This window comes from Raphanus sativus, chromosome 4 (genome assembly GCF_000801105.2).
Source record: "Raphanus sativus cultivar WK10039 chromosome 4, ASM80110v3, whole genome shotgun sequence".
NCBI lineage: Eukaryota > Viridiplantae > Streptophyta > Magnoliopsida > Brassicales > Brassicaceae > Raphanus > Raphanus sativus.
In genome coordinates, this window is record NC_079514.1 from 13,564,759 (window position 1) to 13,586,573 (window position 21,815).

A 21,815-nucleotide genomic window follows, 5' to 3' on the forward strand; every position below is an offset into this window, starting at 1 on the left:
CTTTGCAACCTTCATTGAAGTCTTATTTGAAACTTCCTGAGACCAGCATTGTTTTAACAACAGGCATACAAAGATAATAGAATCAATCAGAAACAGAGATTTTTATTCGAAAAATTATAGATGAAACTGCGATAGATAGTATTACATAAATTCAGAGATTTGTGTTTGGCTATGTTTGGCTTGAGCAACAGCAATCTGAGCTTGAGTTCTGGCCAAAAGAGTTTGGGTTTTCTGAATTTGAGTTTGGAGTAAAGAAATAATCCCAACACATCCATAAACAGGATCTTCTACTCTGCATTTTGCTTCAAAAGACAAAGATTCCACTGCTTCAGCTCTTGTCTGAACAGGAAGTTGCTGTCAAAAGATCCACCATCAATATTTTAATACATCAATGTTATCTTAGATAGGGATTTAGAACAGATACAGATACACACAAAGAGTTTATATACCTGAAGCATTTTGGAAACGTTTCCAGCACCATAGATTCTGTGGATACATGCAAATTTATCAGGATCACTTGGAGGGAAATAAGGTGAGAAAATGCAATCTTTTGGACATCTTCTTCTCAGATATTTGCAAGCAGCACATCTTTTAGGATTCATTACAGATTTTCTGTCGAGAGACAAAAAAGATACCAAAAGATTATGAAAATCTAAGAACAAGGATTTGGCTTATTTGTATTCTTCTTAGTTTCCTTCTCTTTTCCAATGATTCAACGGCTACTTTCCAGTTTATGAAAATTTTGAGGACATTTACATAAGGTAAGATTATTAATGTTGATTTCTCATTGTGACTAATTAGTAGAATGTTACCGTTGAGTGTTTTTGTTAAAACTTAAGAGGAAAAATCGTTGGTGCATTAATTCTCTTGACTAATCTCCTCGAAGTACTTCTCAGTCAGTTTCTTCTCCTGCATGAACTTCACATCAGAGAGCTCAATCGCTTGGTTGAAACATGAAACCATTCTTTCACAACCCTCTTTGTTTATTTCATCAAATCACACCATCAATATTGCGTATGAAATAAATATTACATGCATTTAGAAAGCAAAACTTTATTGTAAGCGATATATGTATATCATGCATGTAATATGGATTGTTCATAACTAGTTAAATTGATTAGGTCTTTGGAAGAATGATGGGCCTTTTAGTTTTCTATGTGAGTTAAGTGGGCTTTCTCTTTGGTTCTTCAGCCTTCTATTTTTCTATGATTTTGTACTCACTAAAAAGGAATAAAGGGAAAGAAAAAACGAATTAAAAAGAGATGTCACATGCGCGTGCGGCATAGATTTTGATTAAAGAGAGCCGAAATGGACGGTGAAGACACTCTATCACTCTCATCTTCAGCCTCACATCACTTATGACTTTTGTAGAGATTCTCACTTCAAATATTTATTTTTACATTATCTCTACAATCTTGTATCGATGGATGATCATTGTTATATTAAAAGTTAGGTTTCGTGGTTAGTAGCCATAAAACTATAGGAGGAAATGTGGTCTTTCCACCAAAGCCAAAGTATTATCACTCGGTTCTACCTCCACTAACAAATTATTCTAAAGTCTAAACCTCCTTTTTGTTTGTAGCTTTTAAGGAAATTAAAGGTCTTTGTGTAATTGTTTTTGCGAATATTCTTTCAGTTCTGTGTTCTGAAGCCTCTTTTCTTTTGCCATTTCAATTTATTCACATTTTACCTTAAAGCATTCTCTAGTCTACTTCTCTTCATACATAATCTCAACCTTCTAATTTAAATGTGTTATATGAAAAAGTTTCAAATTCACTTCACAGTTAGGTGTATTTTGATATACCAACTAGTTCATTAACATATAATAAAAGACGGCTATCTTAATCGACATATTACAAATTATGGACAGTATTTTGGACAATTAAACATGCTATCTTTAGTTTACCTTTATATCTCCATAAAATTATTATTGATGGTGAATTAGTAATATACTAGTAAAAACTACTTCTACTTTTTTGTTAAAAAGTTCATGCAACCATAAAAATTAAAATTTGTAAGAAAATAATGTTAAATGTTTATTACAAGCAATAAGTAATACTATCAAACCTCCGAAATTGCAATCATACATCATAACACTACAGAGAAAAAAAAGCTGAAACAAGAGCCATCACCTTCTCACATCCACAAAAAGGTGGAGAAGGGAAGCAAAAAGAAACATCATGATCTCCCAAAATAACACAATTTTAAATAAAACATATGCCAAACACAGGTACCTATAGGGATAGAACCGGTGGCATAACTGATCTAAAAAATCTTATCATCTCTAGCACAAAAAAGATATATAACATCTTTTGGGATAGTGGAATAACCCTTAATTTCTATTAAGGGTTTTGTAAAGGGCAAAGCTTTTCTTGGGAAGAAGCTATAAATCTCTTGGGATAATAACCATCAATATTACTCTTCTTCAAGCAATAACCAATGCTTGAAGGAACCAAAGGCCCTTGTGTTTTGCCGTATGAGTTCCAACACAAAGCGTGTTGCTGTTGATGAGTTTGTAACCCTCTGATTCCTCCGGAAGGTCTTAACCTTATATCCATTAGATCGACGTCCATACATGGTACGTTGTTGCTGCACGCAATACGTACCGGTTGTGCCGTGAAACTACCAACGATGTTGTTGTATTTGACGTCCGAAATTGATACTGCGCCCGTCTGATTCTTACACTTGGACTTATCGCAGTAATATTGGTCTATTACTATCGGTACTTGCACGTCTTTTACTTGTATGTTTGAGAATGTTAGGTTCTTGACAACCCCTAGTCCTCCCTGTGGATAGAAATTCCACGTCATTCACCGAAAACTTAAATGTAATTTTGTTTTTATATATGAAATTTTGTTGATAATTGAATAAAAATGAACTAAACCATATATACACAAACATGAATGTTCAATTATAATGTGAATGTGATACATATCTTTGTGATATAAATATAACAGACGTACCTGCCAAGTCTTGATTCGAACACCAGCAAGAGTGTTCTGTATTGAGATATCCTCAACAATGATATCAGACACACATGCAACAGTTTCATCTTTTCCCAGACTTCCTATGCTGTGATAACAAAAAAAAATCAGTAAGGCTGAAAGGAAAACAAAATATTTTGTATATATAGATATATATATATATATATATTTTTTTTTTTGTGTGTAAACCTGATGCCATGGCCAGGGCCACAACTAATGTGGTGAATATGTACATTGGAGGAGCCAGTTTGAATGGATACACAGTCATCTCCTGTAGAATAAAAGGCATTGCTTATTATACAAAATTCGGAATTTTTAACTCTAGAACCAATGTTTACCCGTGTATATGCATATGTAATAGTATATAACTAATAATTTTTTTTAAAGGTTATTAATTATGATTTGGGTTTAGCATTTAAGTACGTTTAGAATCTCTGGTGTTTACACATTTAGAATCTTCGGTCCACGCATATATCTTAATATGTCTATAATTCTTTTGGGGTCTAAACGTCTATAAATTTTTACAATAAATTAAAGAAAAGAGAGCTTTTTCGTTCTGCATGCTTGCTTGTTTGCATAAAAAGTTAGTTTGGGTGACAGTTATACCGTTAAGTGTTGTTGCCAATGATGTCTTTTCCTGTTTTGTGTCTTTATTTTATAGGAATTCTTTTAAAAAGTTTTTACATTACTTAACTCTTTTTTTTACTAATATTCATTTCACTTTGGCGATACAACGTGGCGACCACTATATGTTCAATTTTATTTTTAGTCATTTATGTAATTCAAAATTTTAACTGCATAATGAGTCGCATAATATTGGAGCAATGCCACGCTAGAAGGCAGATCAAACTCCAATTCATATGTCATTCCATATGCAATAAGATATATGTCTATTATGTAGATTATCAATCATAATCACTAATAAAAAAACTAAAAGGTATCTATAATTAGCATATTGTATAAGTAATTGCTTAAGCTTAAGTGGACAAAAATACATCAAGATCTGTAATCTGATCCAGCTAATTTATTTGGTATAGAAAGATCATATGAAAGCTTCTCAATTTTGTAGTTTTTTGGTTAGATAAAAAGATGAAATCTGTATTAAAGGAATACTAGATTATGACGCGCGCTTTGGAAGCGCGGAATATTTTACGATGAAATTTTTTACTAATAACTTAACAAATATTTTGGTAATTTTTAAAGGGTGTATTTAAAATATTTTTGCATTTAAATCAGTGATTCTAAATTCAACCCGATTGTGGTTATACCGGTTAATCTGGAGATCTGACAATTCAATTTAGGTTTTTAAAATATTCATATTAACAAAAATCACTAAAATTCGAGACTAACCGATTGAATTGATGGATGGCCAATATGTAATCTCATTTGATTTAAATTGTAATAGTTTCATAATTTGTGATCTTATAATCCAAATTTTAAAGTTCATTATTTTGCAATTTATGAAATTATGATGTTTCTACAAAATTTTAAAGAGAAAATGATAGATATAAAATATTAAGATTAATTATTGTATTGTTTGGAAACATTGATAGTAGTATAAAATATATTGTTTGGAAACATTGATAGTAGTAAGAAATAAGTATATTGTTTGGAAACATGGATAGTAATATAAAGAAAATAATATTAATGATTTAATGTAGTTTAACTATAAAGTATAAAGGTGTATTTAATTTAAAAACTTACAAAATAAATGTTAGGTCCAACATAATATTTCTGTTTTAATAAGATAGATTAGTTACATACCACAAGCGATGTTGGAGTGTTGAATCTCGACATTACGTGTGTTCTGGAGGTGGATGCCGTCGGTGTTAGGGCTATTCTCCGGCGAAGAGATCGTTATGTTGTTGACTTTGACTCCATCGGAATCATCAAACTTCAGGTGACACAATGGGCTGTTCACGATGCTTATGTCCCGGACCGTCACGTTACCACTTGAATAAAACCTAAGCGCCTATGCGTATAAAATAAGCCAGTCAACAGGCTTACCAGTTTTACTTTTATATAAAATGTTACAATTAGTCTGATATATACTCACTGTTGGTTTCATTGGTGGGATATACTTATTTCTCTTCTGAAAAAGAAGACAAAAGCAACAAACAGTCATAAAGGCGTCTAAAGATACTTTTCATTTAAATTAAACTTAATAATTTGGATTATTTAAGACATAAAATCTTAACTATATTTAAAAGTAAGGCTGGAATCTCTTGGTTTGAACCTCGTATCCGGGTTTTAAGTCCAATAATCTACTATGCTGTTTTAATACTGAAAATAAAAACGTACTTGAGTTTGATAATTGTCTAAGTTCCACCAGTTATAGCCACGAGCATCAAGAGTCCCTGAGCCTTGGAGGGTGACGTGACTGACCCATTTGAAGTTAAGCCATTGAAACAAGCTTGACTTAGGCCATGAGCCTATCTTAGCCGGAGCCAATAAGGTTCCTTCTATCTGAAGCACCGTTTCCTCCTTGCACGGTCCTTGCAGCGTCACCGCCTTCACCATAAACTCTTTCCCTGCCGGAATCTCCACCTTCCCTCCCACCACTTTACAAGCCGCCTTCCACGCTCCGACCAATGCCTGGCAGCTCCCCAATAATACAAATGTCATAATCAATAAAGAAAATGTCTATACATATACATATATTCTCAAAAAAAAAATGTCTATACATATCTCTAAAACCAAAAAGATCTGAATGTATCTGGTCCGGCAAGTATTTTAGATATATTTTAAAATTGGTAAAAAAGAAGAAGAAGTATTTTTAGATAGCAGTGTAACAAGGATGTAAATCTACCTTAGTTTTGATAATCATTTGTTGAAGTCTACGACCAAATATATATTTTTTTTTTTGAAAAACCTACGACCAAATAAATTAAACCGAATAGATTGTGTACCAACAAGTGAAAACGACTACAAGGAATTTTCAAGTTACTATCGAACTCAAAAATACGTAAGCCTTAACGGTAGAAGCCCAATTTCTCCATTTGCGTTCTGATGATGAAGATATTGTTCTTTTATAATTGTTTTGGGGAATATAATTCATTTTCAAATTTCATAAGATATTTTTTTCAAAATGAAAACACCAATGCTAAATAGTTCTCCTTCCGCTTATGTTTTGTTTATATTTACAATTAACAAAAACTGTTTCGTTTATGTAATAGTGTATATATACTTAAGTAATCATTTTTTTTTGAAATATTTAGTATTTTTCAAGATTTTAAAAGTAACCCACAAACGCAAATGCAACGTCTGACTAATATGTCTCTTGCTTTGAAATTAAATCGTTGGTATTAAAATATATATGAACGTACTTTTGAGTCGTCGGAAACTCCATCTCCCTTGGCACCGAAGGAGAGGATGTCGAAAACACCATCATGGGTGGACGGATAAGGGGCGGGTGCAGGAGAGTCGATAGGGGTATCTTTAGAATGACGGCGGTGTTTGGGTTTGATTCTCTTGACGTGATGTTTACGACCCTCAACGGAGATGGTGGAGATTGCGGCTGCTATGATAATGAAGCCGATCAGCATAGCTAAAAGAGGTGAACTCTTTATTATCTTCATATTTCCTTATGCTTTTGTTATTGGTGGGAAAGGAGATGGTTATAAGAGATGTAGTTGCTGGACGAGTTATATAGCAATATTTTTTCAAAATGACCCTTTCTTTTGAACTATTTTCAAAAGTGCCCTTTTAAACTTTAAAAGAGAAAAGTTTTTGTAAGCTGTATAACCCATACATAAATGGTTGTGTAGTGGCATACTGTTATTGGATTTGGGGTGAATGGACGTAAATACGATTCCATTGAGTGTGCCAAGAACGTAGAGTGATTTACCTATAAGTCTTTCGAAAAGTATTGTTTTCGTTATACCAAAAAATTCATACCCTACATAAACCATAAACATATGACCTATATATATATATATATATTCATCCACAGAAGTCCCTTAAATCTAAGTCTACATGCGGTAAGGTTTTAAATTTTCACACACATATATATATACTAGATCCAGTTTTCTTACCAGTCATTTCTTCGGGGTGGATCTTTACAGTACTCATCACAGCATCCACATATTTATTCTGTTTAAGTTTCTTTTTAAGCCATTATTTACAAAACTGAGAAATTTAAAGTAAATTCTTTCCAAAACATGATTGATGTTGGCACATTGTAACACTCTCTGTATCTACAGACAACTGCAACCTAGACACTTAATTTCTGTCTTTCTACACTTTTTTCATAGGTTTAAAATACTTTCTTTCCGTCCATTGTTGATTAATAATTCAGTGAACAATAATTTAAGCCTGTTTGTTAATTCATGAAAAGGTTCCAGTTAATAGAAAGATGAAGCTATAATGTAAATTAATAACAGTATTTTAATGTGCTACTCCACAAAATACAAAATGGAAACACAAATTCCAACCAAAAAAGCGTTGTACAATTATAAAAGAAATGACCATACATTTACAATGCCGTATTAGATATGTCTATACATCAGAAAGATGCATGAAACATCTTAGTTATTAATTTACTTTGTATGCAGAAAGGTGGCTGCATATTTAAAGAAGAAAAAAAACTAAATGAGCTGATAATTAATAATAAGACATATTATGCCATGGATAATATTTCATAAGACCCTGACAGAAAAGGTGATTAATTGTTATAGTTATTAAAATTAGTTAATGGGCAATGATCTGTATTTTTTTTTTTTGACAAGACAATGATCTGTAATTTAACCATTGTTCCTCAATCATAAGCAACGGTTATGCACTCTTGCATTATAAAAGCAAAAGGACCTTATCCAAAACTTACATTATACCTATAATTAGTTAGTTCCAAAAGCTTGTTAAATGATTTCAGTGTACTTCACTAATACAACTAATACATATGAGATTAGTTTGCTTAATTAGGGACATAATGTATTAGATACAGGTTAAGTACAATAGGAAACTTTACATTTTGTACGTATAAGAAAATTATTTCCCTATATATAAATATTTCGACAAAAATATGATCTGAAATTTGTAATCTAATTGTTTTTGTATTATTGTGGATCAGTCTGATCTATATGGCATATATTAATTTTTTACAAAGTATTAAAATAAAATAAAAAACTTTCTGAAAAGGTATTTTAATAACTATATATCGAGAGACAAAGAGGAACTATAGAAAGCAACAATAGTTATCTAAGTTAACAAATAATTATTATCATCCTTTATATATAAATGCAGGAAGTTTAATACTAATTTGCCAAAAGAAGACAAAAACCAAAGTTGGGTGTTTGGTGAATTAAAAGCTTATGAGTTTAGGACAAACTTAAGTTGGCAATACACCACTATTCAAGCCTTTTTTCGAAAAAAAAAGAAAATACACCACTATTCCCTACTAATTATAAGACATAATTTAGAGTATATGCAAAATAGTGATCAAGATGGTATTCATCAGTTCAAATATACTTTTTTTTTTGATCAAACCTTCCATTGAAATCTTAAAGGAGCTTACATAAGAGTGTTTTCAATCTCATGAAGATTGTTAGACAAAACAAACAAAGCGTTTTTCGCTAGCTTATCCGCAGGATCATTACAAGAACGAGCAATAAAGCGGAAAGAGATAGAGGAGAAGGATGCACTCAACACGCAGAAGTCATGGAGCAATCCTCGGAGCGATTTCACAGTCGTGGTACCTGTGATTGCATCAATAAGACATTTAGCATCTGAACAGCAGATGACGTCTTTAATACCAGAGGAGATGGCCTTCAAGAGGCCAGCTTTCATCGCTAACGCTTCTGCTACCAAGGCTGAAGCAATGTAGTGTTGTTTTTCGGTTCCTAGACAAGATTGCCTAGTGAGTCATTACAGACCCAGCCAAGTCCACCTGCAAAGGTAGAGCAATTCCAAGCAGCATCGGAACATAACAAGTATGTATTAGCTGGAACCTGTGGAAGAGAGTTCGATAGTGGAGAGTCTTTAGTTGAAACAGAGACATGCTTTCGGATTGGTAGAGAGAACTGCCATTCCTTAGCTGCTTTTATAGCTTTCGCTAGCATCTCTGATTCCAGAAAAGACTTATCTTCGAATAGGAGTTGATTTCTACTTGTCCACAATACCCATAAGATCCAGGGATATAACGGAGTAGTCAGACCAATAGGCGGGAGATTAACCATTTGGGTACATGCTACAAGTAATTCCTTCACCGAGTGGCAAGAGGTGATGAGGGGTTTATTCTTTGCAGGCACCAGCTCCCAGATCTTCTGAGACGTTGTGCAAGCTAACATCACATGTAGCAGCGTCTCCGGTTCACCGCATCGCTTACATTTACCCCTCTACCTGTATACCCCTTTTTGCCAACATCTTTCCTACTGCTAGCACTTTGCTTTTTAATTTCCAGAGAAAGTGGCGTAGCTTAGGGGAGCATTGAACATTCCATATACATTTCTTCCAATTGAACTCATCAAGGGAGTTGCCATTGTGGATCTTTGCCAAAGCATACCCTGACTTGGTAGTGTACTTCCCCGATTTTTCATGGAGCCAGATTAATTCATCAGCAAGTACGGAGTCGCTTGGTGACAGCTTTCTGATGTGCGCTTTAAAAAATCCATACCCTACATAAAACCATAAACATATGACCTATATATATATATATATATATATATATATATATATATATATATATATATATATATATATATATATATATATCATCCACAGAAGTCCCTTAAATCTAAGACTACATGCGGTAAGGTTTTTAATTTCTACACACATATATATACATATATATATATATAATATATATATATATATACTAGATCCAGTTTTCTTACCGTTTTTACAGTTTAAGTAGGGTTCATAACGGACCTGACTCTATTATAAAGGGAATAACTGTTTTTTCCCAAAAAAAAGAGAGGATGAATTATCGGAGAAATTGGAAGCCCTTTTGGTCTAGTGGTTTGACTAAGGGTTTAATTGTTTCTACACCCGAGGTTTGGGGTTCAAACCCCAGAAAATATCAAATTATGCAGATTATGGAAAAACAGGTTATAGGAGATCTTCAGCTTGGTGCAGGGCGTACCATCGAACATGGATCTCATAGGACGGCTCAGAGTGGTGCAGTCAGGCGTGTATTCTCACATGGCGGTAGAATTGTCGGCTGTAGAATCGTTTTTGTAATATTTTCATCATTATAATAACATAATTAATCGATAATAGTCTGAATTATCGATTCAGACGTTCAAAAAAAATTGTCGGAGAAAAACAACTTTATAATTGACGTTCGTTTGTGTGTTTTTAATCCTACTGCACTTGTGACTTTAATTCATTATTTTCCAGTCAAAACGAAAGAGTACACTAATTTTACAAACTAGATAAGACTGTGTACAAGTTATTAAACTATGTGGTTTTGAACATTGTTGAAAAGCAGTATCATGCAAAAGCAGAGATTTGAACTTATGGTTCCAAGATAAAACCACATACAGACTGCTCCATGTTTGGAAGTAATGTTCATTGTTTTCTTTTTTTTCTTTGCAGCAAATGTGTTTTGGACTGGGCCACATAACACACAGCTTCGTTATGACACTGTAAGGCCCATTTCTACTTTTCTTTATTTAGAAAAGAAAGACAGGACCAGAATAAATAACGTCTGGAGGTAACAGAGCTTCGTTATGACACTGTAAAAGTAGAAATGGGCCTTAAAGAAAGACAGGACCAAATTCTGCAGACTCGCCAACCGTCCTGCTCCTCCTAGCACACCTTGGCCTGTTTCAACAGCTCATGGTTACTAGCATTCATGGAAAGGTAACAGAGCAGAACGAGGCACTGTAACTGCTCTTTCTGCTCAAAGTTCCTCATCATTTTCATCAGTAACGAGATCGCGCCTTACTTGACTATGTTCTTGAAGTGTTCCACGCAGAGAAAAGTCTCTGGCCACTCGAACTTCTGCTGCAAAATCACAGCTGTTAACGCCACTTCTTGGCTGCTCATTATCCCTCCTCTCCTTCCTTGCTCCAACACTTCCAGTACCACCAATGTCACTACTATGCGTACTCGATTCAAGATCATACACAAAGAGGTCAAGCAAAAGGCAAAGTAACTAGAGGCTTAATCACACACACACTCTCTCTCTCTCTCTCTAGCGATCTCTTCTTGAGCAACCACATCATGTTCCGCCATTCTCGCCACCAATGTAGCTACCTTAATCTGAAACCTAACCGGAAAACCTAACTCATTAACTTGACACCTAATCTTACCCTCCAAAACCCCTAACATCCTAGCAGCCGAGACTTGCGCCTCCACAGCCACAAGTGCGCTCTCTGCTCTCTTTAAAGTAGCTTTAGCAACGGAGCAACACCTCCTTCATCTACAAGTTATCTTCTTGTTCCTATCATTGCCTCAAGCAAGCGAAACCAAGCTGATTCGCGGCATCTTCTGATCTTATCCAACAACCTCCCCCATCCATCGTGATAAGCCAAGTAGAGTAGAGAGATGGTCCCCAATCATCCTAGTAGAATGAAAAAGCTTCTACTTTTCTCTGTTTCGGATATCTCGATCAATCGAAAGTTTCGATTTTTTCAAGGTGGAACACTATTGGTATGTTTATGTTATCTAGTGTGTTCGTCGTCTTCATCTTCGCCATGAAAACTAGTCACGTTCCGTTTCTTTTCTTTTTGCTTTTCTTTATTTTTTCTACGGTTTTGACTGGACCGGCGCATGAAGTAGGCTTACGAGTGTGATTTTTAAATAATTACTACATAGATCTTGATCAGCTCTTGCGTTTACAATGGAAACATTTATCGTAAATTTAACAAATATTTTTTTTTAATTTGTAAACTTTTATGTAATTAAAAATTAAAATATTTTCACGTTTAAATTAGTTTTTTCTTAAAATTCGACCCGGATCTATCTATGGTCCGGTTAATCTAATAATCCGATAATTTAATTTATATTTTAAAAATATCCATATTTTTTATAAAAAATACAAAAATCCAAAATTAATCGATTGAACCGATGGACTACCGATATATAATTTGATTTGATTTAAATCAAGATATATTCGGAATATGTCACTTTTTAAACTAAATTTTAACATTCAATGTTTTGTGATTTTTTGAAATTAGGACAGTTTTACATAATTTTGACAGAAAAATTTGATAGATATAAAATAATTAACAACTATAAATATATCCAGATCATACTTTAATTCACGTGATTTGCGTTAAATAAAGACATTTTCGCGGTTGTTATGTTTCCTAGTATACTACGATCCCTCCGTTTCAGAAAGATAGATGTTCTAGAAAAACTTTTTGTTTCATAAAGATGTATTTTTCATATTTTCAATGTATTTTCTGTCAACTAATAATAAAAAATTATGTATTTTAAAAATATTAATTGTACTTTTGAAATTTTATTGGTTTAAAATATAAGAAATATAAAATTACAAAAAATTATGCATTGATAACTAAGTTTTAATGTGTTTTCTTACTAAATATGAAAATCCTAAATATAGATTAATATAAAAAGGAGAGAGTATTATTGAAGACCTAATTGACTTTGATCGACTCAGCAGTTCGTCACTTGATGATTCTTGTCCTTTTTATATATCTTAATTAATTTTATTATAATTGTTTTCTGTAATTTATTTTGCTAACAATTTGGTTCATATTATAATTGATTTAAATTTGTTGTTAACAATCAGTGTTAAACATTTTTAGATAACATATATTTTGTACATTTTTTATAATTGTTTTTGTTATTATATTTATTGTACAATGTGTAGTGTTTATACACACACAATATATATATATATATATATATATTATTTAGTGGCTATTAGTGAATTATTAAGTTATTTAAATATATGATCTAAACATTACTTAGGAAAAATAAATAAATAATCTGTTAATTTAATCGATTTATTATTGTTAGAAATTGTTTTGTAGTATTTAACATGTAGAATAATTTATTTTTATTTATCTTTGTTTATAAATTATTTTTAATTATTCAATTATTTAATTTATCAAAATAATTTGATTTTTTTAGAAATTATTAAAAGATGAGATCTAATGTTTTATATTGTTTGGACACAACATTAATTATAGTTTTGTTTGGACATATGATAATATCACAAAGGAATGAGTATATTGTTTAGAAGTGTACATAGTAGCATAAAGAAATGCAATTCTCCTAGATAGATATTTTTTTATGTTTTTGTCACAAAAAATGAAAAAACGTTTCATTTAAGAGGGAAAATGATTTTTATATCCTAGATATATAAATACAAATAAATAAATATAAATAAACAAATAATAATAATAAAAGAAATTATTTATTGTTTCAAATTATATGTTTTCAAATTTGAACTTTTTTATAAAAAAAATTTAAATTTTTTCAGATTTTTTTTTGAAATTAGAAAATGTTTTTTGGAACTATTTTTTAAAAAATATATATTTTCAAACTTTTATTATCTATTTTTTATTTCATAAAACTTTAAAACCTAAATCTAAAATCCCACCTTTTAACTCTAAACCTTAATGTTTAAATTGATTAATCATATGAGTATAAACGTAAATTAACCTTTTTAATGAAACATTTTGATTATTTTCTTCATTGTGCTATATTTGTGATAAAAAAAAATTAATGCTATCTTAGAGAATTTCTCTATAAAGAAAGGAACTAGATTTGAACCCGCATATTTTTGCGGATAAATTTATATTTCTAAAAACTAAAATGACATTTAAAAATTGTTTGATGAAATTTTAAAAATTATATATTAATATAATATTTTTTATTTAATTAAAAATGTAAAATCATATTAATAGTTTAATTTTAAACATTAGTTTTATAGGAATAATACAATTTTTTGTTTAGAAATTTTTATTCTCGAAATTTTTGTATGTGACTAAATTCATTATTTTATATTATATTTTTAAAATATTATTTTACTTAATATATTATATTTTATTTTAATGTTTATTTTGACTAAAAAAATCAAACATAAAATGTTACAACCAAGAAAATATTGTTTATTTTGTTTTACATAAAAGTTAATTTGATAATCTTAAAAAAGGGGCTCTAATTTTAATTTAAAATTAATTACTGAAACATATAAAAATGTGGTTTAGATTAAATATGATAAACAATCAAACGATAATTGTCTAGTGGAAATATATTTCTCCTTTATTAGGAAAGTTATTGTTTAGATATTTTTTTGTTAGTAAAATATCATATATGAGTAAATTTAGGTTTTTTTGTACTAAACCAAATTTAGGATGTTAAGTTAAATTTCTAATGAAATGTCTAACGTTTACTTTTGTATATTATACAAAAAAATAGGACTCTGAATTAATAGATTAGATATTTGTGATTTAATGTAAGTTTCAATATAAAGTAGAAATGTGTGGTTAATTTAAAAACTTATAAAAGAAATATTTTTTTGTTGTAAACTTATAAAAGAAATATTAGGTTCAAAGATATATATGAATCATATGATTATGTTCTAATAAGAGAGATGCGGAAAGAGAAAAGTAAAGCGTTAAAATTGAAATCAGTGAACTCCTCTCCTGGCCCGTGGGTGTTTAGTGGAAAAAAGAATGAGTAGTTTAAACTGACATGAATAAATCATGCTATTTAAAACTAAAATACGTTAATACTGTATAAGTTTCATGTTCTTTGGAATTTTCTCCATGTGTAGGTTTTTGTAAATTTTGGGATTCGGTAGAACGATTGGAATAGTCAACCAAATTGAAGCTCGAATTGACAACGATGATTGAATTGTAGATATCTCGAGTTAAGCAAATCAAAGTTTAAAATGAAAAAAAAAAAAAATGAACGATGAAAATTTCGTGGAAAAAGGAATGATTGGCTCTGATACCATATCAAATTTTGGAAAAATATAGAACGCTTATTTTCAATTTACTGTAGAAGAGAGATTACAAACTTGTTTATATTATTGGGACTATACAACTGTCTTTAATCATACGCTTAACCGATTGGTTTAAGTGTTGTTAATAGACACCATATGTTAATTTTCCTGGGAGTATATATAGTTCAGTTTTATTCAAATAGATGGTCTCTGAAAAATGTATGCTAGCAAAGTGTGCAGATCTCGATTGGATCTCAAAGAAGGTGGAGCTAGGACACTTTAAAGAGCCATCAGTGAAGTTCATTAGTATACATTCAAAGCTCGAGACATTAGGAAATGCAGTGTAAGCGTAGTGTTATTTGTTAAAAACTATTTATTGTTTTTTTTTTTGATAAAAGAACTTATAGGTTGTAAAGAGGACGTCGTCCCTCTTGGGATCGGACTGGTGGCTACTTTTGCCAAAGTTTTAGATGATTTTTATTCTCTTAGATGTTGTAAACCCTGTTCTTCGTTGCTTATATTTTAACCCTAAAACCCTATATATATATATATATATATATATATATATATATATATATATATATATATTAACCCTAAAACCGATTGTTTGATCCGTGGTACTACACACCAAAACGGACTGTTTTTCTTTTGAAGATTCTTTCTTACCAATTTGTTTAGCCGCCAGGTCTATTTAAATTTAACAAATAACCTGACCATCGCAATTCAAAAAACATGTTGCGAATAACAAATTTATATTCTCGGGTTCTGTGAAGCACCGTCACTTTCAATTTCTTACTACAAAATTGAAAAAAAAAATGAACATAAAATGTAACTACGAACAATTTTGCTTAGTAAGAGACTGTTATTAGTATTATTTAACTTGACCAAAATTTTAACCAAAGAGCACATGTCATTTTGTATGGTAGCCAAAATACATTTGAATTCGTCCTATATCATAATAATAATTTTACTACACAACAATCTTTTTTCCACATTTGGCAATTAATTTATTGAATGTATATACTATTTACATATATGCAATTTTTTTGTCAATAAATAACACATTCTCTATATAATTCATGAATGATTAATCCCAAGATCCTCATTCCTTGGTCCTTGTCTTACGCTTCCTTTAAGCTATCCATCTCTCTCTCCGACATGGGAAAAGACAAAAATCTAACGGATGCGCTTCTCTCTACGGCGGAAAACTCCGACCCGACGACCCATCTTTCCTTCTCACCAGCCAATGATATTTCTCCGATCACAACCATCGGCGGATTCGTCAAGGAGTTTAACGTGGAGGCCAAAAAGCTATGGTACCTGGCTGGTCCCGCCATTTTCACGTCCGTGAACCAATATTCTCTTGGCGCCGTTACTCAGGTATTCGCCGGCCACGTCAGCACCATAGCCCTCGCCGCCGTCTCCGTGGAAAACTCTGTTATCGCCGGGTTCTCCTTCGGCATCATGGTAAATTACATCACACCCCTTATAACATTTGCGAGTTTGCGTTTATCATTCACGTACAATAATTTTGTTTACATTTTGATTTATAAAAAAATCGAACATTATATTTTATTTTGATGTTTTTTCACCCCAAAAAAAATCACAGATATACATAGAGGAAGTAGTCATAAATTGAGCACGGGATAATTTTGGTTTTTTGGATATTTTGTACCTTTCTAAGATTTTGTTCTGTTGCATTTTTTGTCCAAAATAAGAAAGAATATTTACAAATATACGATGTTGACGTTAGGACATTTAGTAAGCACGCTGGCCACACAGAAAAAAATTGTCATCCTTTTATCAACGGATTTGGTTAAATATCGTTTCTGAAATATAAATCCAAAGGCAACAAAATGTATTGTTATTTTCCAGTGTTGTTAAAACCGGATAGCGAACCGGATTTTTTTTGGGTCATGGGTTAATGTGGTTCGACCGGGTTCGATCCGGGTTTGATTAGACTAAACTAAATTTAATGATATTTTGAATATGTATATTCTTACAAAGATAAAAGATGATATCAGATAAAATATTTCCATAATCATAATATTTAGAAATTTAAAAAAAAATAACAAACTAAAAATGTAATAAAAGTAATAGAACAATGTAAAAGTCCAAATCTCAAATCAATAGAAAAAACATATTTAAATTTTATTCTCTAGGTTTTTGTCACTCCAAATCTTCATCATCTTTACAAAAATTATAGACACATTAGTTAAAAATTTATACTATGAAATAAATTAAAAATTATACCATGATTGAGTTCTTCAAATCTAAGTTTTCAATTCTTAAAATCTTCGAAACAAAAACAATACCTTAAGAAGTAGATACGTGAGTTGTAGTCTTTCATAGACGTCAAAGACTCAAGAAAAAAAGATGAGACGGCTTTACCTTATTAATCTGAATCATTTTTTTATTTTAAAAAGAATTTTTTAATTGTTTTATTAATAAATTTTTGGTTTATACAAGAATCAGGGTTGAGCTAGTTCGTTGGGTCGCCGGTTCACGGGTTTTTAATGGTTCGATAGAGGTTTTTAACCGGTTCAACTATAGTTGGGTTTTGGCATTAACCCAACCCGCATTTTTGTCCGGTTCGTGGTTGAACCTGGTCCGACCGCCGGTTCGGTCCGGGTTTAATAACACTGTTATTTTCTTTTCTAGTCAAATATATGTGAATTGACAAAAACAAAAGTCAAATATATGTGTATATATATATATATATATATATACAATAGCTTGACACATCTGGAAAAGATGCAAATGCAAAAAAAAAATGACTTTATAAACCAATGGTATATCTATGAAATCAATACCATTAAAAAGGGATCATTCTCATTTTATGTCTTTAATGAAAATTTTAATTTTTCTAAAAATGTTCTTATTTTTGCAAAGGATTAATAAAATTCATTAATGGCGTTTGAGTCTTTTGGTTTTAGGTTTGCATATTATATTTTAAATAGAACAATAAATAATGGGCTTACACATACTTATGAGATATATTACTTTTATTTTATATAAACATTTTGAGTTTAAATTTTAGACTTATATATTATGAAACTAAATTAATCAACAAACATAATAACATCATAATATTATTTTCTTAAATCTATATATCATAAAATTAAATTTCAAATCTAAAATAAAAAATTCAAAGTTTATAATAGGTTATCGGAAACAAAAATAAACAAACATTTTCATATCAATAAGTTTTTTATATTATTATTTTTATTTGGATGACATAATAAAAATATCAAAGTTTAAAAATCACAAGTTTACGTAATATTAAAAAGTATATGATAAAATTAATAAAAAATCTTAAAATAGTATCAGATATTTTTTGTTTTTAACGGATCATTGGTATCAAATCACATGTTAATAACGAGTTTTTGGGTTTGGATTTTTACTGATTTCTATAAACTTTTAATTAACAAATTTTTCATTGAATACGAACCGGATTATATATAAGTCACATGTTTACCGGTTCAACCACGGATCTGACTTAGATATGAAAACAATTTTTACAACTCAAACATTATTTTAAAAAACTTTAAAATTATATGTTCTCTAATAAAAAGTTATAAATTCATCCAAATCATTCTTGAAAAATATTTGTTCTATTTCCTTTTACTTTGAAAAGAAAAACATAAAACCTCAATTGTTGTGATTTGAAACAAAAATAATGGTAATATGTAAATCAATTTTGGGTCAATAATTGAAAAAAAAACGCGCTTTTTATATTACTAGTACTTATTGAAATAAAAAAATACATTTAATATTATTATAGACTTTTATTTTGTTTTGTTTTGTCATAACTTATAATATGGGTGCGATTTTGAACATGATTAGCTTGGCATGGGAAGTGCGTTAGAAACGCTATGTGGGCAAGCGTTTGGAGCGGGGAAATTGTCTATGCTTGGCGTCTACCTGCAGCGATCATGGGTGATCCTAAACGTGACGGCTCTTATCCTTACACTCCTTTACATCTTCGCCGCCCCAATCCTCGCGTCCATCGGCCAAACACCGACGATCTCTAGCGCCGCCGGAGTCTTTTCCATCTACATGATCCCTCAAATCTTCGCTTACGCAGTTAACTTCCCAACCGCTAAATTCCTCCAATCGCAAAGCAAGATAATGGTCATGGCCGCCATTTCCGCGGCTGCGCTTGTTCTCCACGTACCCCTCACGTGGTTTGTTATGGAGAAGCTCAAGTGGGGCATGGCGGGTCTAGCCGTCGTGCTTAACGGCTCGTGGTGGTTCATTGACGTGGCACAGCTCGTGTACATATTTAGTGGCACGTGCGGCGAAGCTTGGTCTGGATTATCATGGGAAGCTTTTCATAACTTGTGGGGTTTCGTTAGATTGTCATTGGCTTCTGCTGTTATGCTCTGGTGAGTCGATGCCCGACCCGTCTCACGTCTTAATATTGTTATTAATTATCATTGTTAATTTAATTGGTTGTTTTACTTATGAAAGTTTGGAGGTTTGGTATTTTATGGCAATCATATTATTTGCTGGATATTTGAAGAATGCTGAAGTATCAGTTGCCGCACTCTCCATCTGGTAAATATTAAAATTTATCAGTATTTTTACTATACACGTTAATTCAACGTCATCCTTTGTTTAAAAGTCATTTACGCACTACTTGATGTTCAGTTTCTTCCTTTTTAAATTTATCATCAATCAAGATCTTCTTTAGGAAATTTATATTTAATACATCGTGCATAGACCATGCAGCATGGCAGACTTAAGTGTACGTTTATCTTTTAGTCGTCGCTTTCTTGGGCAGTGAATCCCCTACTAGTTAAATAGTTTGATTAGATAATTATTAAAAAAATTCATTTCTTTCTTTAAAGTTTTAACTTTTCGGTCATATCTATTTAATTATACACATCAAAGGACCAATATAAAAACTAAAACCGGCTGTCGAATATCAGAATATGTCCATCTGCTCATTATTTTTTTTGTCGGCATACATATAATCGATATGATCATAAAATTATTGTATAGTAAAAACGATTATTCTTTGAATCTATGCATCTAATCATTTTAAAAAATAAATTGAAACTTTAGCATGAACATTTTGGGATGGACCGCCATGGTTGCAATTGGGATGAACACAGCCGTCAGGTAAAACCACGTATCTTTCACACATGGACAAATAAAAATAAAAATTTCATTGAAATTTCTTTGGCCTGTAACTTTTAAGAATATTAACATATGAAGTGATCTCAAACTGGTGTAGTGTGAGAGTGTCAAACGAATTAGGAGCAAACCATCCAAGAACCGCCAAGTTCTCACTAGTAGTAGCAGTGATAACATCCACGTTGATTGGAGTCATTATATCGACCGTGCTACTCTTCTTTCGAAACCAATATCCATCATTATTTGTGGGGGATGAAGAAGTCATCACTCTTGTTAAAGAACTCACACCAATACTTGCACTCTCCATTGTCATCAATAATGTGCAACCTGTCTTATCAGGTAATCCGTCTAACTATCTCAAAATCAAAACTTATTCATTTCAGTTTGATTCAGTTTCTGGTTTCTTAGTCTTAATTATATCATATATGGTTTCTCTTTTAGATTAATAAGTTAAGGTTTCTTTTCTAGCTTGACTTATGTTGGACATTAGGTGACGGTTCTTGTTTTGGGATTGCGGTTTTCGTTTATGAATAGCATGTCCGAACTACAAATTTTTGTTTCGGTTTGAGTCTACTAAAACAACTAACATTGTCTTTTGTTCTGTTTTTTTTAGTTACTTATTTTTATTATTATTCAGTTAACTTTAGTCAGTTTCTTTTAACTTTCATCCGTGTTTTGTGAATTTATATATGTTCGGTAATGTAACCATTAGATATAAGGAAGCATACATCTAACAAACTACAATGGGTCATGTCTTTGGTTATGTAAGAAACTTACTCAATAAATTATACGGCAATATGATGATAAAATGGAAAAATCAGGGGTGGCTGTGGGAGCTGGATGGCAAGCTGTGGTGGCGTACGTTAACATTGCATGCTATTACTTGTTTGGAATCCCATTTGGTCTATTGTTAGGATACAAGCTCGACTTTGGTGTAAAGGTAAAAATGATACCCAAAGTCCACTATTATCTCATTAGTTTATACAACTTTTCAAAACGTTAAAGTTCAGAACTCAAGAGACTGATGTTGAACAATCTTTTATATTATTAGGGAATCTGGTGTGGGATGTTGACGGGAACCGTGGTTCAGACAATAGTCTTAACGTGGATGATCTGCAAAACAAATTGGGACAAAGAGGTAAACTCACAGCACTGAAAAAACTCCTAATACTTTTTGTTTTAAAATAAAACCCTTCTATGTTCTAGCTGAATAGAATTGGAACCAATATGTTTTGTTATGTAGGCTGCGATGGCTGATGATAGGATAAGAGAGTGGGGAGGAGAAGCATCAGAAATAGAGCAACTCTTAAACTAAAAAGACAGGAAGTAAAGTACTATTCATATCACAGAAACTCAGTTGAGTTTGGGTCAACGGCACCTTGTATCTTAGTAACAAGACAGTTTGCATTCACTGTTTTTAGCAGTTTGATAGAGATGACCAGTAAAAAGTACTAAGAAAAAAAAAAGTACTAGAAATTTTTGTAACGGTAAAAGCTATTTTTATAAGTGTGGGTTGTTGTTGGTTTTCGGAATGGTACGTTCATTTGATATCATAAGTGAATTATGATAACTCTAAAACTAAAAGTAATAAGGCTTTAAATTGGAAATCCTTGTTCCTTGAAGCTAATTGTGAAGGCAAGAATCAACAAGTATATACATATATAGGCGTCATAAGTCAAGTCATCGAACAAGTAGGACTTGTATATCGAGTTGGAGATCGTATAGATCTAGGAGAAGCATGTTCTATATAGTACATATAAATACATACAAGCTTAGCATAAGACAAAATATTCATTCATCGGTTTCAAACTTCTTCAAGCGTGCCT

At 31.6% G+C, this 21,815-nt stretch overlaps 3 protein-coding genes across 3 annotated transcripts; 1 reads left to right on the forward strand and 2 right to left on the reverse strand.

Moving 5' to 3' along the window:
- Positions 1-141: 141 nt before the first annotated feature.
- LOC108854061 (LOB domain-containing protein 23) lies at positions 142-602 on the reverse strand. Its single transcript, XM_018627557.1, has 2 exons — positions 450-602; positions 142-354 (listed from the first exon to the last, which is right to left on the reverse strand). Exons 1-2 carry the CDS (start codon positions 600-602, stop codon positions 142-144), a joined length of 366 nt encoding a protein of 121 aa, XP_018483059.1.
- Positions 603-1,993: 1,391 nt separating this feature from the next.
- On the reverse strand, positions 1,994-6,587 carry LOC108852093 (polygalacturonase At1g48100). The gene is made up of 7 exons (XM_018625584.2): positions 6,311-6,587; positions 5,286-5,579; positions 5,041-5,076; positions 4,749-4,956; positions 3,174-3,255; positions 2,964-3,072; positions 1,994-2,786 (listed from the first exon to the last, which is right to left on the reverse strand). The coding sequence occupies exons 1-7, from the start codon at positions 6,560-6,562 to the stop codon at positions 2,343-2,345; spliced, it is 1,425 nt and encodes a 474-aa protein (XP_018481086.1). The 5' UTR covers positions 6,563-6,587; the 3' UTR covers positions 1,994-2,342.
- A 9,331-nt stretch (positions 6,588-15,918) lies between these two features.
- On the forward strand, positions 15,919-21,514 carry LOC108849306 (protein DETOXIFICATION 29). The gene is made up of 8 exons (XM_018622855.2): positions 15,919-16,314; positions 18,694-19,235; positions 19,321-19,407; positions 19,918-19,974; positions 20,090-20,328; positions 20,811-20,929; positions 21,041-21,127; positions 21,233-21,514. Exons 1-8 carry the CDS (start codon positions 15,931-15,933, stop codon positions 21,302-21,304), a joined length of 1,587 nt encoding a protein of 528 aa, XP_018478357.1. The 5' UTR covers positions 15,919-15,930; the 3' UTR covers positions 21,305-21,514.
- Positions 21,515-21,815: the final 301 nt, after the last annotated feature.

What these genes read in the sequence shown, in the direction of transcription:
- LOC108849306 (XM_018622855.2), top strand. Translation starts at nt 15,931, where the DNA reads ATGATTAATCCCAAGATCCTCATTCCTTGGTCCTTGTCTTACGCTTCC. An exon ending in TGTGCAACCTGTCTTATCAG is followed by an intron (nt 20,329 to 20,810) that starts GTAATCCGTCTA and finishes TGGAAAAATCAG; the next exon opens with GGGTGGCTGTGGGAGCTGGA. An exon ending in AGCTCGACTTTGGTGTAAAG is followed by an intron (nt 20,930 to 21,040) that starts GTAAAAATGATA and finishes TTATATTATTAG; the next exon opens with GGAATCTGGTGTGGGATGTT.
- LOC108854061 (XM_018627557.1), bottom strand. Translation starts at nt 602, where the DNA reads ATGAATCCTAAAAGATGTGCTGCTTGCAAATATCTGAGAAGAAGATGT. An exon ending in ACGTTTCCAAAATGCTTCAG is followed by an intron (nt 355 to 449) that starts GTATATAAACTC and finishes ATCTTTTGACAG; the next exon opens with CAACTTCCTGTTCAGACAAG.
- LOC108852093 (XM_018625584.2), bottom strand. Translation starts at nt 6,562, where the DNA reads ATGAAGATAATAAAGAGTTCACCTCTTTTAGCTATGCTGATCGGCTTC. An exon ending in TCCCACCAATGAAACCAACA is followed by an intron (nt 4,957 to 5,040) that starts GTGAGTATATAT and finishes TTATACGCATAG; the next exon opens with GCGCTTAGGTTTTATTCAAG. An exon ending in GGCCCTGGCCATGGCATCAG is followed by an intron (nt 3,073 to 3,173) that starts GTTTACACACAA and finishes TTGTTATCACAG; the next exon opens with CATAGGAAGTCTGGGAAAAG.